The sequence below is a fragment of the Mesoplodon bidens genome (genome assembly GCF_964165515.1).
Source record: "Mesoplodon bidens genome assembly, chromosome: 4".
Classification (NCBI taxonomy): Eukaryota; Metazoa; Chordata; class Mammalia; order Artiodactyla; family Ziphiidae; genus Mesoplodon; species Mesoplodon bidens.
Genome location: NC_138160.1, coordinates 74007618 through 74025541, shown reverse-complemented (window position 1 = coordinate 74025541; position 17924 = coordinate 74007618). Strand labels below are relative to the sequence as shown.

Below are 17924 nucleotides of genomic sequence, written 5' to 3'. Positions count from 1 at the left end.
AGAAAATCTTAGAATTTGTATGGAGACACAACAGACCCCGAATGGCCAAAGCACTCTTGTGAAAGAAAAAGGAGCTGGAGGAAACAGGCTCTGGACTTCACACTATACTACAAAGCTACAGTAATCAAGACAGTATGGTAGTGCCACAAAAACAGAAATATAGATCAATGGAACAGGATAGAAAGCCCAGAGATAAACCCATGCACATATGGTCACCTTATTTTTGATAAAGGAGGCAACAATATACAATGGAAAAAAGATAGCCTCTTCAATAAGTGGTGCTGGGAAAACTGCACAGCTACATGTAAAGAATGAAATAAGAACACTCTCTAACACCATACACAAAAATAAACTCAAAATGGGTTAAAGAGTTAAATGTAAGGCCAGATACTATAAAACTCTTAGAGGAAAACATAGGCAGAACACTACATAACATAAATCACAGCAAGATCCTTTCTGATGCACCTCTAGAGAAATGGAAATAAAAACAAAATAAACAAATGGGACCTAATGAAACTTAAAAGCTTTTGCACAGCAAAGGAAACCATAAACAAGACAAAAAGATAACCCTCAGAATGGGAGAAAGTATTTGCAAATGAAGCAACAGACAAAGGATTAATCTCTAAAATACATAAGTAGCTCATGCAGCTCTATATCAAAAAAACAAACAACCAAGTCCAAAAATGGGCAGAAGACCTAAATAGACATTTCTCCCAAGAAGATATACAGATTGCCAACAAACACATGAAAGAATGCTCAACATCACTAATCATTAGAGAAATGCAAATCAAAACTACGATGAGGTATCAACTCACACCAGTCAGAATGGCCAACATCAAAAAATCTACAAACAATAAATGCTGGAGAGGGTGTGGAGAAAAGGGAACCCTTTTGCACTGTTGGTGGGAACGTAAATTGATACAGCCACTATGGAGAACAGTATGGAGGTTCCTCGAAAAACTAAAAATAGAACTACCATACAACCCAGCAATCCCACTACTGAGCATATACCCTGAGAAAACCATACTTCAAAAAAAGTCATGCACCATAATGTTCATTGCAGCTCTATTTACTATAGCCAGGACATGGAAGCAACCTAAGTGTCCATCAACAGATGTATGGATAAAGAAGATGTGGCACATACATATATATACAATGGAATATATATACAATGGAATATTACTCAGCCATAAAAAGAAACGAAATTGAGTTATTTGTAGTGAGGTGGATGGACCTAGAGACTGTCATACAGAGTGAAGTAAGTCAGAAAGAGAAAAACAAATACCATATGCTAACACATAAATATATGGAATCAAAAAAAATGGTTCTGAGGAACCTAGGGGTAGGACAGGAATAAAGATGTAGACATAGAGAATGGACTTGAGGACATGGGGATTAGGAAGGGTAAGCGAGGACGACGTGTGAGAGTGGCATGGACATATATACACTATCAGATGTAAAATAGCTAGTAGGAAGCAGCCGCATAGCACAAGGAGATCAGCTCGGTGCTTTGTGTCCACCTAGAGGGGTGGGATAGGGAGGGTGGGAGGGAGATACAGGAGGGAGGAGATATGGGGATATATGCATATGTATAGCTGATTCACTTTGTTATACAGCAGAAACTAACATACCAATGTAAAGCAATTATACTCCAATAAAAGTGTTAAAAAAAAAAAAACCTCATGATCTAATGTCAAGATAACTCAAAACATACCTTCAGTTTTTATCAAAAATATGTTCTACTCTCCACAGCATTTTACAAATATATAAAAAGACAATGCCTTAAGAATATGTCTGTATTCAGAACAATGTATTTAATTAATAATGCTAATTATTTAAATAAAACTTCAAAACCCTCACCTAGGCAAACAAAAATTAGAAAACCCTTACCTGATGATAGCAGTACCATTATATTTTGCTGAGGGTTCCCCAATGAGGACATGCCTAGATGATGGAGCTATCCCAACTTCTCCTGACACTCCCTTATCTCCTCGAATGATTATTGATGCGCTACCTGAGTTGAAGATGATATACCACTTATGTAGAAAACACATGGATTCACTTAGTACATGCCTGGCAATGTTCTAAGGGCTTTACATATACTAATCTTGTGAGTTGGTCCTCATGACAATCATATAAGTTAGGTACTAATATTATCCTCATTTTACCAGCAGACATTTAAGCACATAGAGGCATTGAAGACACTAAGGCAAATGACTTGCCCAAGATCACGCTTTAATGAAAGGGATAAAGTGGGCAGTACTTCCACTATCACTCCCATGATAAATAAGTACTCTTCTACCATGTGCATTAATCCACTTCTACAGTAACCATTTTGTAGCTCACTGAAATTGGCTATGTAGCTGTATGTATTAGCTATGTAGCAAAAGCTAGAATTCTTGGTGGCCCGTTTTTATTTTTAATTTTCTGACTCTACCATTTGCTTCTAAGTGTTCCTACTAAAATAGAAATAAAAACCATATCAAGTAATTTGAGTATTCATATCATAATTTAGCAGTAACTTAAATAAAATTGTTTCCAGAAGCACACATTAGAGTTTAATGAAACAAAGGATTGGATTTCTATACTATCACTTTCTTTGGCAATGGATTAATGGGATCAAGAGTGGTTTGTCAAGTGCAAGTATGTGACAGTTAGAAATATATTATGAATTTTTTATATTAACAAATGATTTACCTTGATCCACTGGTATATTCTTGTTCTTGCATCTAATTAGTCTATATAATATCAACACTGACATTTAACACGATGTAGACAACTGAGCTGACTTAAGACTTATGGAAGAATATAATGCAAAGATATGATTCCCTCAAATGCTTGCTGGAAGTACTCTAGATATAAATGCAAAAGGAATAACTACCCTAGGTGATTTCATAGGTGACAGTACACAATACTCTCTACAATTCTGCGAATTTCCTTAGCCACGGAATTCTGCTTCTTTGACCATGAACCCTTGCATAGGATGAAGTTCTTGATGGCAAAAAAGGACATGCAACAGTAACTAAGCTTTCATATCAAAGTTGCTGGGCCATTTTTTATGGTTATTACTATTTGTACTATAATGAAACCGTTTTAGCTCCAGTAATCCTTTCTCTCCAGACCGAAGAAACAAATTTTCACATGGACCATAGGCAAGTGAAAATTATGATGCCTGTTTCTGAAATGTCAAAATCTAAGTAATTACTTTCTGATCAAAATAGGCAATAGATAGGCTGAAAGAGACATAATAAGATGCTAAGTTTTAAAATAACATTATTACAAAAGTAACATGTGATCATTGTAAGTAGGTATAGAAAATATAGGTAATCAAAAACCACTATCAACATTTCAAATAAATAATTCCAAACATGTTTATGACATGCACGTGACAAAAAGGGGATTACACTGAACATGTTGTTACAAAGCCTATTTTATTAATGTAACAATTATCCATGTAATGAAGTGTTCTTAATTTTAATGTAAGTAAGGCTTTTTCTGCCACATTTTTTGAATAGTTGCATAGTATTCTGTTACATTTAACCAGTCTCCTACTGTAGGATCACTTAAGAAGCTTTCATATTTTACTTTATAAACACTGCTAAAACAAACATCTTTATCTTTTTAAAAATCACACAGCTGAGTAGTATGAAGTCTTTGGCATATGACCTTACCAACATTGGGTATGGTAATTTTAGCTTTAAAAAGTCTTTAGCTGTTATACAAGTAGGAAATAACATCTTTAAGATTTAGAAAATGTTTTAGGAATTATAAAAACAAATACTACCTATCTTTGTAACTATTGATTATCTGGTTACATTTTTCTAAAAATCTACTTTTTAATTTCCAAAAATGTCGATTTCTCTTACCTTTTATTGGAGATATTTCTACCTCATCAACTGGTACCAGCTGAATGGTGAAACTCCTGTCCTCCTCCAACATGGCGTCTTGAAGTGTGTGCAACACAATTGTCTTCTGGGACTCAGTCTACATCAAATGAGGAGGAATAACACATTTTCCAGATTGACCAAAGTTAAGTTTCGAATGTTCCCATTAGCAGAATAACATTTATGTTCATAAGCATTTTTTAATGTGTGTCCTTTTCTGTGCCCTAGAATTATGAGTTTCTGCTAGAGAGAATTACTATGTAAAAATTAGCTCTGAGCATAAATCCGATTAAGGTCCGTAATAGGAAAAAGGGGAAATGTTAACACAACTTTTAAATTTCCTGAAAATTTTCAACCATTGAAAGTTCGATCACTTAAAATTAAATGGTCACAGCATGATGTAAATAGATGAACGTCATAGGTTTAATACTTTATAAAGGTTATCTTTCTACTACCCATTTTTACTCCTTGCCCTCTACCCACGCCTGCTTCCTTCCCATTCCTTCCATAGGTGTTGATCTCAAGCATTTTCACTATCATGCCTTCCCTCTCTTGGCTTAAACTTGGCTCAGTAATTTCTTGGAACATGTGCTAAGTTTTCAGTGTAGGCTGGAAGAGAAAGAATAAGGAAAAGCAAATAGATAGAAGACAACTAGCTTAATACTTTGAGACATAACCGTGACAGAAATCACTTTTATCTTTACCGCCTCCTCCGTATGCTGATAAAAAAAACTCAAATTTGTCCTATGCATCACTGATTAGTTTTCTATAGTTTGAATTCTGCAGTTTATTGCTTCTTATGTACATCTTAGTTCCGCAATTGCATCTCTTGAGCTTTTTATTATTAAAAGCGTTATTCTAATCTCTTCACTCAAGCTGTCCTCTCTTCATAAGAGTCCTTTTTTTATATTTTACAGTAACTGTACTTCTTAAAAATTTTATAAGAGCTGCTAGGAAAATGTATACTTCCTGCCTCAGACCTTATTAAATGCACTCATGGAAAATCTATAATTCCTGGGATGCAATTAATCACTCCCATCCCTTTTACTCTCTGCACATTGTCAATTAGCGGCTCTGAACTATGTGCTTAGCTACAAAGCCATTTGTTAGAATGGAGACATAGGTATGTCAGTAGCTGAGTATACAAGAACAATAAAGCTATTATGCAGAGGTACATGGAACGCACCAGGTTGGTAAGCAAAGAACAAGATGAAGAGGGTAAAGTCCAGGGTGACCCATAAACTCACCCCTCCTGATGCAGTACTCTGAACAAGGACGGCCTTATTCCCTGGGGTAAAAGATCAGACTATTTGCCATTTTGGTATGGATATCCTGCTCAACACCAGAAAATCTTTCTAATCATCTGGGAAGTAGATCTAGTAACTGGGAAATGACTGCTCATTATTACTATGGAAAATCTTTAAAGAAATTTCAAAGTAATTTCTAAATTCTTCTCATGACAAATGAGAAGTTTATAGAGGTTTAGGGCATGCAACCGAGGTGTTTCTTGAGCCATCGCATATCAGAACCTAAGAAATGAGTGGATGAAATATCTGTGCCATCTGGCTTGAGATCTTTAATTCCATTAGAGTAACCAACACCTCAAAAATGGTGGCAGAATGTCTAAGTGGCAAATGGATTGCGAGAGGGCATCATCGATTAATTTATTCATCACCTATTAGAAAACTGAATGAAAAAAAAGTATTTGCTTTTGTGTTGTTTGGTGTTGAAAGCTCTGATAAAAGGTCAATAGACTCAAAAAAAATAGATTGACCATGTTTCATTGGGATCATCTTATCTTTACATGTTTGGTCAAATTTCTTTTAGAAAACCACCTTGGGGACCTTCTACTCTCCTATTTAATTTTTTAAATTCTATTTCGTTTATGGAAATTCATCTGCTTAGGCTTTCTATATCTACTATTTACCTATTAGAGTCAGTTTCATATAGATGTTTATATTCATTTGTCTAGATATGTACAAAGTAATCTCTTAAAATTTTATACTTTCTCCTTTAATGGTTCTTTCTTGCTTGTTCTTATTTTGTGAGGTTATTTTTTGTTGCTTTTTAAAAAACTTATTCATCAGTTCTACTGTTTTTCTGGTTTTTAACTAATTTCCTTTTGCTTTCATTTTTACTAATTTAGGAAAGATTTATGCAAACATGAAAGCAAAAACCATAAAAGATTGATAAATCTGGACTCTCCAGTTTCTTCTTTTTGGTCTATTTGTCTGTCCCAGAGCCAGTATCATACTGTCACATTTACCTGTGCTACATATTATCTTAAGTTTAGTTAGGGAGGGGCACCCTCCATTCTTCTTTGTGAGTTTCTGAGACTATTCTTGGTCTTTTGCATTTCCATATGGATTTAAGAATCAGCCTGTCAATTCTCTTCCACCTCTCCATCCCTCCTTCCAGGAAAAAAGAGTTCAGAGTTTGATAGATAAATGCTCCTTGGTTCTCGTTACACTGCATTCACAGTGAAACTCTGTGCTCAGATTAACTGGGAGGAAGGAATCGCCAGGATTCCCTCTGAGAGGCTCTGTGTTCCACATTTCAGAGCCTGAAGTTCTGTGGGTAAGACGCTGCCACTGGATCCTTTTAAGCAGGGGGTGGCATAACGAGATCTTCCTTATAGAAAAGTAGCCTTACTCAGTGGCACGGATACTGGACAGAATAGGGAAAAGACTTGGAGTAGGAATATCAGTTAAAAGACCATCCAAGGAAAGAAGATGGAGGTACGGATTGTCACAGCCATGACAGAGTAGGAGGAACAGAAAGGTATTTAAAAGGGAAAACTGACTAAACTCAGCTGTCAAATATATGCAAGAGTTACAGAATGGGTAGCGATGGGGATGACACCCAGATGTCTGGCTCGGTTGACTGGTTTTGCCCTCAATCAGGGGAGGGTATGAGCTTTAAGGGTGGGATGTAGCCCTCAATCAGGGGAGGGTATGAGCAGTTTTAAGGGTGGGATGTAGGTAGCGTCTGAATTAAATTTCAGACATCGGGGTGTGTGTGTGTGTGTGTGTGTGTGTGTGTGTGTGTGTGTGTGTGTGTGTGTGTGTGTGTGTGTGTGTGTGTGTGTGTGTGTGTGTGTGTGTGTGTGTGTGTGTGTGTGTGTGTGTGTGTGTGTGTGTGTGTGTGTGTGTGTGTGTGTGTGTGTGTGTGTGTGTGTGTGTGTGTGTGATTTTTCTCCACGGTGCATATGATTTCAAAAAATTCAGAAAATCAAACAAAGACAAATTAGAGAAAAACTACAGGAGTCCTGATGACGATTATACCTCATCAAAATGAAGTGTCCCATTCAAAGGACTGAGGTCATCTTTAGCCATCTCATCTATGGTCCACTGAAGTCGGATGGCTCCTTTTCCTCCTGGGGACCGAACAACTGTCAATGTCACATACGAATCAGGGTCATCAGACAAAAGGGATTCATCAACCATTACCTGAAAAAAAGAAAATCCAGTAAGGTTAAAAAAAAAAAAAAAAAAGAGCAAAAAGCAGCAGGAAGAACAAACAGAATCTCATTTCTCTTCTCAATGACTGCAATTTTTGAATTTAGAACTCTAATCACAGCATGTTACAATCATGTGGCAGAAAAAAAATGTTTCACCAAATCCCATTCCCTTTTTGCCCTAGACACTCAGCTACTTGGCATTTCCTAGCCCCTTCTGCAATTAGGTGGAGCTTGTGACTGAATTCTGGCCAAAAGAATACAGGCAGAAGTGAAGTATGCTAATCATAGTCTGGCCATCAACTTCCCACACAATCTTCCACACTCCCTCTTTCTCCATTTGCTGGATGACTAGAGGAGGACAGTCACAGATGGAGAGACTCTGGTGCCTGAGATGCCAGTTGGAGAAGAGGTACCCATAAGACCCCAACTAGGAACAGTGATGTAGGACTTTTGCATAAAGAAGAAATAAACTCTTATTATATTAAGGAACTGAGATTTGGGGGTTCTTTTATGGCAGTCAGGCTCCCCACATAATACAGACCTAATATGAATTACACATATTGACTCTGTGAAGCAAAGTCCAAACTGAGCCTATACTATGCACCTGTTATGTAAATACAAACATATAACACAATGCTTTCCATTTTCAAGAAAGACACTTAACGAGTGTATAATTCAATCTTGTTGGGGTCTTTTTTCATGAGATTTTTGCATTGGTGCCAAGAGTAGGGATTTGGAGCCAACTGATATTTGTTGAGCTTCTAATATGTGTCAGTTCTTGCACATACTTTATCTTATTTAAGCCTCACAAAAACTCTAAGAAAGCTGAGGAGCACAGATATACATGTATTTGGAGAAAAGGAGCCTGCGATTTAGTTCAGATGTTTTGACTCCACACGCAGTGCTGTTCAAAGCACTCCTCAGACACCAGAAATATCAAGTAAGAAAAAAGCAAAGTGAGAAAGAAAAAAAATCCATTATAAACAAACTGCGTATATAAGTCCTTTTCGTTTCCATAGATAATAATATTCTAGTTTCAGTTTCACAAGCATATTTCCAGGAGTCTCTGCGATTCCCAGTGCTTTGGTATACTCAGCACATTTCCCTGTAGAAGCTTATTAATTTTGACAGATTAATACCAATAATCCTTTCTCAGTGTTCTTCAGTTCTGAATATAATCTGTCTCACCAAATAATGCTAACAGAATGTTCACTATGCACACAATATTGTGTATTTTAGATACAGGTTAAAAGATAAACTCCAAGTTATCAAGAGCTATTGGTTATAAGAAAGATAGGATACAAGGAAAGTAGCCACAAAGGGCTGAGCCACAAGCTACTACTAATATTATCAACAATTAAAACAGCAATTGACACCTATTGAGGGTAAAGCCCAATTATATGTGCTTTACATGTATCAACTCACTCCTCACAACAAGGGTTTGGGTACCTTAAATCTTACTTTTAGACTATAAGACAAGTTGGAAATCGGAGGCTATTATAATAAGACAGTAGTTCCCAGATCAAGGATGCACTAAAGTTATTGCAGTAAGGTTTACGACAGCAGTTAAGATAAAATGAATAAACAGAAATTATTTACGAACAGTAGCATAACTCCTTCATTTTCTCAAAAGGTGAGAGAAACCTGTAAATATACCATCCAATGGCTAAGCCCAAAAGTGTGACAAAGCTAAAAGCAAAAACATTATTATAACATTTCATCAGTTGGAGGTTGGACTACTTAAACCCTGAACCTTTTATCTAACCTCAGAAGGTAACAGAGAATACATTTTTAGTACATTTAATACATTTTATAAAAATAAATTACATACTCGTATATATTAAAATATTTCTCTGCATATATGCAAAGAAGGCCTGGATGGAAATATGACAAAATACTAATGATATCTATCTTAGAGCAATAATATTATGGGTACTTTTACTCTTTTCTTTACACATCTTGTATTTTCCAGACTTTTTAGGTTGCCTAGAAAACATTCACAGCTACTCTTTTGTGAATCTACCACTCTTTACAAACACTTATATCTGCTCATTCCTTTCTCAAGGAAGAAAAAGAGTCTCAAATAGGCTACAGCAGTAGAAGGGTTCTGTTCCTTTTATAGTTTCCATTTTCTTATGAAGTTGAAATTTCAATGATCAAATAATTAGGCAATTATTAGGGTTTATCTAAATTTTGGAGCATCTAGGAAGCCCAGCCCTGATAGGCAAGTTGCAGGTCTAGCCTTGCATCCACTGAACAGTAAAGACAATTGGCATTAGACAATTTGCTATTATTTAAAATGATCTATGGTGAATTACTGATTACCTATAAGTGATTAAATAAAGGGAATGGTGACAAAAGAGCCAGAAAAGTTGCTGTGTCTATCGAAATTATCTAAATATTTGTATGATTATTTCATCTTGAAATTTCCTTTGAAAGGTAAATCATAATGATGATGATATAATCATTATGTTATAATAATTATGATATAGTTTATAGTACCTCATTGTCTAGTTAAGGTAGAGAGAGAATTTTGTACTAGCCAAAGCTTTTTTTTCTCTCTCAGGGGTTGAACCAATAATAATTAGGCTCACTCTTGCAGGTCTTAGAAGTAGGCAGCCAATGAGAAGTAAGAGGGGAGAGAGAGGGAAGAAATACAGAGAAACACAGGAGCTGGGGTGACTGTAGTGTTTTGTTCAGTATAAATCAAGACAGAGGGCCTGAAAGGTGGGGAATATAAATCCCTCCTCAGCTAAATCCATTCCTGGGGTGTAAAACCGGAGCATGACAGAATCCTGCCTTGTAACCAGGATGGCAGTCTGGTAGCAGAGCCGGTACGGAACAGAATGTATAGACAAAAAGTACCTCGTAGTCTATTACACCCCTTTGTAACTGCCTGATGTTAAGAGCTCTCACTACTATCAAACTGTGTGTACAGGTTAGCAGATCGGCCCCTAATTCAACAGCCAACTCAAAAGAGCCTTGAGAAAAGAACTGTAAGTAAAGAGTAATGCAGAGGTTTTTTTTTAAATAAAGAAAAAGACCTTTCTACTACAAATTACATGAAAAAATTAGCTTAGGGGAAGGCACCCCACTTCCTGATATATTTCACTTACAGTCTTTTCTTCAAATCCAAACACTCCAAATGGAGAATCATTCTGTGGAATAACAACAGTTACCACAACATCTTCTCCAAGTCTGCCACCTCCAGCCACCCTGATTAAGGAAATATTGAATATCTCCATGAGTTCAAATTCAGCATCATCAATTATAGTGATTTCTATCACTGCGATAACCTATAAAAGAAAAGAAGGAAAGAAGGAAAAGAGGGAGGGAGAGAAGGAAAAAGGGAGGGAGAGAGGGTAAAATGCAATAGCAATTTTTGATCGCATATATTTTAACTTTTTAGTTGAAACTTAGAAACATAGTACCAAAGAAAAAAGCAGGAATTTTTGCCTGTGGTGTTCATAATACTATTTTAAAGTCAGGGAATTCCCTGGCAGTCCAGTGGTTAGGACTCTGCGCTCTCACTGCCGAGGGCCTGGGTTCAATCCTTGGTCAGGGAACCAAGATCCCAGAAGCCGTGCAGTGCAGCCAAAAATTTTCTATAAAAATTTAAAAATTAAAAAAATAGTCATATTTATAGTATTTCAAAGTCAAAACTTTTCAGTCTATTGTTTCCAAGATAAAGAAAATTATATATGTAATAAATTATAGGATAATTTATAGATTCAAAAAAACAATGAAGGCTTATTCTTGATGAAAAATATTTAAAATGTCATGCAGGCTCTAATAACCATTGCACAAACATAAATTTTAGTATACTTAGCATTAATACGACCTGATATAAAATGGTACCATATAAATTATTACCGTCTTCTGTAACTAGAATAAATCCCTTCGGTTTCAAATTACTGTTCTTGTAATGTAGGGAAAAAGACAGGCAGGAAGAAAACCCAAATTTCATGTTTTTAGAACTTTGTGATCAGGAGTTCATTCATCTGTCTGGATCTAAGTTACAAGTTTTTATAACTTATAAATGAGTAAAACTTTGGTCCAGCTTGTGATTTCACTATTAGTCATAAAAATATCCCAGCTGTATGTCCATATTTAAAATATTTTCTGTAACCCAAAGGGAAATGACACAGACATTTATCAAAAAATGTTTTCCTACCTAAATCCACCTTTAATATAGTAACAGAGAAAAGTGAGAAATCTGGACATCACATTCAGAGAAAGAGGAACCTGAACAAAATCAAATGCTAAAATATAAGCTTGTCAAAATGTCTGCACCTCAAATCAGTACTGTAGAACACAGAATACTTTCCCTACAGGATGTTAAATTTAAGAATGATGATGGTCCTAAGGGTGCTGCTAAGTGATGGGACTTTAACTTCATGAAAAGAATAAAGTCCTGATAATATAAAGTTGGAAGGTTACTTCAACGAAAAATCAATTTATTTGTTTCTACTTTTAACATGAAAATCTGCATTTCCCCTCCTTTTAGTGGGAAATGTTTTAAAGTCTTAAATTTGTTAAAATCTCATGATTTCAAATATTAACAATAGACCTTTATGTGTAGGAAAATCTAGATCTGTATGCTTATCTTTTAGCAGTATTTACTATCCCCCTAATGGCAACTAGTAAGTTGATGCACGCTGTGCAAATCTGTGCAGGCAAAATCAGACTGAATCTAAATAGATACTGCTATTTGAAGCTACTAACATTTTCATGGTTGTTCAACATGCTTTTTCCACTTACTGATTTAAAAATTTATCAAAACACCTTATTCTTACATACTGCAAAATGCCCAGTTCACAAGCTTACAATTCTTAAGGAATTATTTTGTAATTTTTAAGATTGGTTGGCCCAAATCTAGAATACTGTTTTTCAATTTTTTCCAGTTTTAACTATTTTGTTCCTTTTCTATCATTTTAGTGTTTTTTAATTGTAAAAAAATCTTTGGGTAATAATAAATGTACATAATAATAAATGTCTTTAGTAATAAATGCATACACTTCTACTGCAAATCCTAAAAAAAATTTATATTTATAATCCTTAAGAAACAACTAGAATATAAGAACCTAAAGTTCATAGGAATAGCCTAGTTCATCAGGCAGTATTTTATACATTCTTAGGTACTTCCAAGCCAGTTATTATCATTTTATAACTTCTATTTAAAATAGAGTAAGGTGGGGAATTTCAGAGAGGGTAAGATTCTTGCCTATTTATATTCTCTTCCCATGTCCATTAAAAAATTATACATTAACGATATCTCTGTTGGCTTGACATGGAAATTTTGAATTTAATACATTCAGCAATCACTACTGCACATTCATTTGGTAGATGCCTATAAAATGTTTCAAGTACAACCAAAACATGTTAATATGTCTGTAACTAGCATACTTGTGTATCTGCAAATTCAAGAATCCCGTGAGATGGCTTAAAGTCTTCCAGGCCAGCACTGTCCAGTGTTGCTTTCCAATAAACAGTTACTGCCCCGAAGCTTCCAGCCAGCCGGACTACAGGAACTTGAAGAATGTTCAGGGGTGGAGGTACCTCATAGGCAGTAATAACTCCACCAACATCCTTTAAATAAAGAATATAAGTTAAAATGCAAGACAAAAGTAACTCATGTAAGTCATCACTTTCTAAACTTATTATTTCTACTATTAGTTCTTATACTTCACTCTTCAAAGTAGAGATCAATAGTTGACTATAAGTATGCATATTCGGTCTTCAGAACTCTTACATTTAAATGTAATGTAAATAAACGTGCTTAATCCTTTGTTCTAGCTCAAAGAGAACTAAGAATTAGTCTATAAGAAAAACTTTAAGATGGGTATTTATTAATACCTACAAGAAAAGTCAATTACTTTTCAGAAAATATATGATACTGGCCAAACCAGCAGGTACAAGCTTTTGTTATTACTATAAATACGTGAAAGTTCCTCTCACTCTGGTAACATGAAAGTTAAAAATTCCTCTGGGATCCTCATTTTCTTCAATCATTATCTCAACTATTTCCATCCCAGGCCTCCGCACACTTGGCTGTCCTGCAGAGAAGTCAGAGTTCACCAGATACACCTCAGTGATGTTGACAATAAACCCTTCCTCCAGCTCGGGGGCATCATCCTGGGGGTAAGGAACAGGGGGAGGGGAGAGAGATGGTGTTTTATTTTTTTAATATATTTGATTTGCATTGGAAATACAATATTTTTCAGTAAAGAATGACTGTCCAGGGCTTCCCTGGTGGCGCAGTGGTTGAGAGTCCACCTGCCAATGCAGGGGACACGGGTTCGTGCCCCAGTTCGGGAAGATCCCACATGCCGCGGAGTGGCTGGGCCCGTGAGCCATGGCTGCTGAGCCTGCAAGTCTGGAGTCTGTGCTCCGCAACGGGAGAGGCCACAACAGTGAGAGGCCCGCGTACCACAAAAAAAAAAAAAAAAAAAAGGAATGACTGTCCACAGGCATGGGCAGCTCTACCACACATATAAAAAAAGATTCCTTTTTATATGTTAGTACATCCCCACTGACAACTTCAGAATCTTAGGGGATATTCAAGCTTATTGGTGACGTTTCAATGGAAGCCACATACTCATGAGCAAGTAAAATAATTTTTTAGAAGTATCTATCCTACAATTTTGACCACATCCTACTGAATATGTTTTACATATATAATATCCCCTCAATTTAGGAGAAACTGGTAAATGCTACATACATCTTAAAAAGTGAAAGCTCTGGACTTGTAAATCTAACTATAATCCTATATTTTAATTAACTTTTTAAAAATTGTTGCCTTATCTTTCAATAGGTAATAAAAAATTTCAAAAGATAGAAAGAATACCTAGAGAAAAGGAAAGGAAACCTCCGCTCTGTCCCATCCCTTACATCTTTCCAGAATGTCCTCTCCAGAAGCCACTATTACCTAATGCCACTAATAACACTATTAATAACACTAATGTTATTATACAATATTATATGCATTTAATAGGATATGATAATAATTAACATTATATGTAGGACTACAATATATAAATACAATATTTAATTATATATTAGTGATAATACTGATAACAAATTTCAGTTTCTTGGGCATCACTACAGACATATATACACATTCTCTTTAGACGAAGGAGAGAAATAGAGCGAGAGCACTAAAACCAGATCTAAACCCCATCTGAAGACTAATTTTAATTCAAGTGATTTTATCATGGAATGAAAACACTGTCTTGTAAAACCAATAATAAAAATAACCAGATTGACGTGGGTATTTTATTCATTCAATCATTAGCTGAAACCAACAAAGCAACAGAAGATCCAACCAGACACATAATCAATCCAGAATCAATGCTTCAAAGTTCATTCAAACAATATTCCTGTTCACAAATATAAACAATTAATACACTTGTTATTTTATCTTTCAGTTATTAAATAGTCATTCATTATTAAATATTAGGGTGGGTGGGAGCATTAGAGTACTTGTATCTTTATATTTAAAAAGCACCCTTTTTAAAGATTTTACCTTTAAGAGCATCACATTTTTATCTTCAAGAGTATTTTCCTTTATTTTATATCACATTCATTGCAGCCTTAGACTCACCGGCAAAATGGCAACTTTGACATAAGTTTCTTTTATGTTTTCTTTCATTATTATCATTGTTTCTTGTAGCACATAATCTTCATTCTCAGTGGCTTGATTACTGACGTGCAGTAAGAAATTGGGTTTAGCTACCAACTGAATGGCTATGTTTCCAAGTAGCCCTTTACTTCGAACAATTTGTAACTGAAGAGTGGTGATGTTCTCTGTGAGACAGACATGCCTTAAGTTAAGTAAGCTTTTCTATTTGCTGTTGATGCTATTCCAAGCACTTAGGATAGACTGTTCTGCACTACCCCTTTCAGACAGGCAAAAAAGAGAGGTAAAACAAAGACAATGTATACTCCCAGGGAGTATTTAGTGTTTTATCCACCTTGTCTCCAAAGTTGTGCTGAGAATCACCACACTCTGTTAGCATTACATCCTAGTTCTAAACCTTCACTTCTGGTACTCTAATTCACTCTCCTATGTTGCACATGTCATGCACTTTAACAGAAACTGCTGAAAATCTTAGGAAAGTGCATACCTGCTGGTTGAGCAGAGGGGCTAATTACAAATGCTAGGAAGATTCTTAACGAAAACTGAAAAATTAAGCACATAGAGTCATCACTTAATAACTAATCATTAGAAGAAGAGCAATTTCGTTCTTACAGTAAAGGTGGCTATCACAAAGCTCAAGGTATTTCCCAGCACGTATTTTTTATTTCATTTCTTAGATTTTTAAAATTTAGTTTGCTATATAAATGAAAAAACTGCTTGTCAATTTCCCTACCAGTCTGTGAATTTCTAATGACCAAAGACCATGTCTTTGTTTCCAGAACACATAGCACAATTTCTGGTACTTACTAGGTGCTTCAAAAATGATTGTTGAATGGATAAATGAACAGATCATTTTATTTTAAGATTGCTCTTTCTATTCCGATATATACAGACATATAAAGACCTAGATGCATAATTACACTTCATTTTTTTACATCAACTAATTAAATAAAAGGTCCTTGAAAGATGTCCATGTTCCTATCTGAAAATTTTAGAGCCTTCACATATTCTTAATAGATATATATTATATATAACCTTTTATTCAAATAAGTCAAATGACCTTTATCTATAAAAATCTATTTATTCTACAGTTGATAAGAATAGTCATTTAGACAAAGATGTCAACACTAAGCTCAAAGGAAACAGGAAAAGAGGCACTGATCACTTACGCTTCACAGAAAAAATATTATTCTAATTACTGCTTTGGGTTTAATAATTAACACCTCGAGTACCACATGCATTTCTCTGTGCTGCTCATTGTTTTCTATAACTATTGAAAATCTATAGCAGAGAAATCTGAGTGAGGAAAGAGAACAGACATAACAAAAATGAAAAAGAGAAAGTAAAATAGAAACCAAACACTTCTACTATAATGATTTACTAAAATATTATTACTTCTATTATGACAGTAATGTCTCAAAAAGTAAAAGTAGGGCTTCCCTGGTGGCACAGTGGTTGAGAGTCCGCCTGCCGATGCAGGGGACACGGGTTCGTGCCCCGGTCCAGGAAGATCCCACATGCCGTGGAGCAGCTAGGCCCGTGAGCCGTGGCTGCTGAGCCTATGCGTCCGGAGCCTGTGCTCCGCAACGGGAGAGGCCACAACAGTGAGAGGCCCGCGTACCGCAAAAAAAAAAAAAAAAAAAAGTAAATATTTCATATAGCCATATCACTATGTAATGACATGATCAGAAAATTTAATAAAAACAAACAAAAAGTAAAAAAGGATTGAGTATGACCTGTCAAACTGAAAAATATCATGTAAAAAGAAACTTTTTTTTACATTACTAGTAAATATTAGAATTAAGTCATCCAATAAAACTTACTAGAACCTGAAAAATACTTAACAAGATTTACCTTTAGGCTCTGCTACTCTGATGAAGAGAGACTCAGCATGCCAGCCCACCAAGCCATAGGGCGAGTCATTGGGCAGAGTGGTTATCACAGACTTGTTTCTTTTCTGATCAATAGTAGCACATTTTGATGGGTCCTCAACCCCTTCTGTGATAATACGGATGAGTGTTACAGTCACAGTCTCTGACAACTCTGGTAGGTCATCAGCAAGAACAGTCAGAGTAATTGTAGACAGTGCCTGGCCTTCAGAAAATGAAATCTAAAATTTTAAAGAAAGAAGATTTTATTTATATTCTACTTATCACTGTGCAGTAAGAATATCAAAAGGTTAGATTATCTTTTAATATCGACCATATCTTAAATAATGAGATATTTAAGCAACATAATATGATCCTACAAATCAATCAAATGCCTTTCACATGAGAAGTAGAAGATTGTTAGGAAAAAGAAAAAGTAAACCACTACTAAAACTTAGCTAATAAAACATGTAGCCAAACTGTCCTATCCTGAAACCTACCTTCTTAATAAAATATTGAGTACATACTCTTTCTGGAAATTTAAGTCCTGGATACCATATATAAAAATCTAAAAACATAAAGGAAGGTGGCATATAGTTTAAATATTTTTCTCTACAAAACTTTTGCTAGGAGTGCTACTTCCCTCACCTAAACTCTGAATAGATGTATTATTTAACAATGAATCAATCAAAATAGAAATAGAGAGAGAAAGATAGGCAGAGATACAAATCAGAGTCTCTCTCTCCTCCTGGGTCTCCATTGTCTGAAGAGTCAAACCTAAATTTGCTAAAAGCATCTGAAGTCCTTTCTGATAGGGCTTCTGTCTGCTTCTTGAATGTCATTTCCCTTTTTTCCCCATTTCAGACTTTATTCTCTAGTAATAGGGATACATACTATTTACAACAATTCAAACTAGCATTACAGGCCTATTTTGCTGACACTCATCTCTCTACCTAGAGAAGGCACTTCAGGATATAAACTCAAGAGCTTTATTAATAAAATCAGGAGTCAGAAAACTACTGCCCTTTGGTCAAACCCATTTTTTATAAATTAAGCTTTATTGGAAAACAGAA

At 35.4% G+C, this 17924-nt stretch overlaps 1 protein-coding gene across 1 annotated transcript in view; it reads right to left on the bottom strand.

The window, feature by feature from the left end:
* Positions 1-17924, bottom strand: part of ADGRV1 (adhesion G protein-coupled receptor V1) — a gene marked incomplete at its 5' end in the record, with an annotated part of 521373 nt that overhangs the window by 364027 nt on the left and 139422 nt on the right. The window contains 8 exons of the mRNA XM_081231559.1: positions 1891-2014; positions 3867-3984; positions 7169-7333; positions 10461-10640; positions 12751-12933; positions 13303-13479; positions 14948-15150; positions 16838-17093. Of these exons, the coding sequence (XP_081087685.1) occupies positions 1891-2014; positions 3867-3984; positions 7169-7333; positions 10461-10640; positions 12751-12933; positions 13303-13479; positions 14948-15150; positions 16838-17093 (1406 nt within the window). The remainder of the gene's footprint in view (positions 1-1890; positions 2015-3866; positions 3985-7168; positions 7334-10460; positions 10641-12750; positions 12934-13302; positions 13480-14947; positions 15151-16837; positions 17094-17924) is intronic.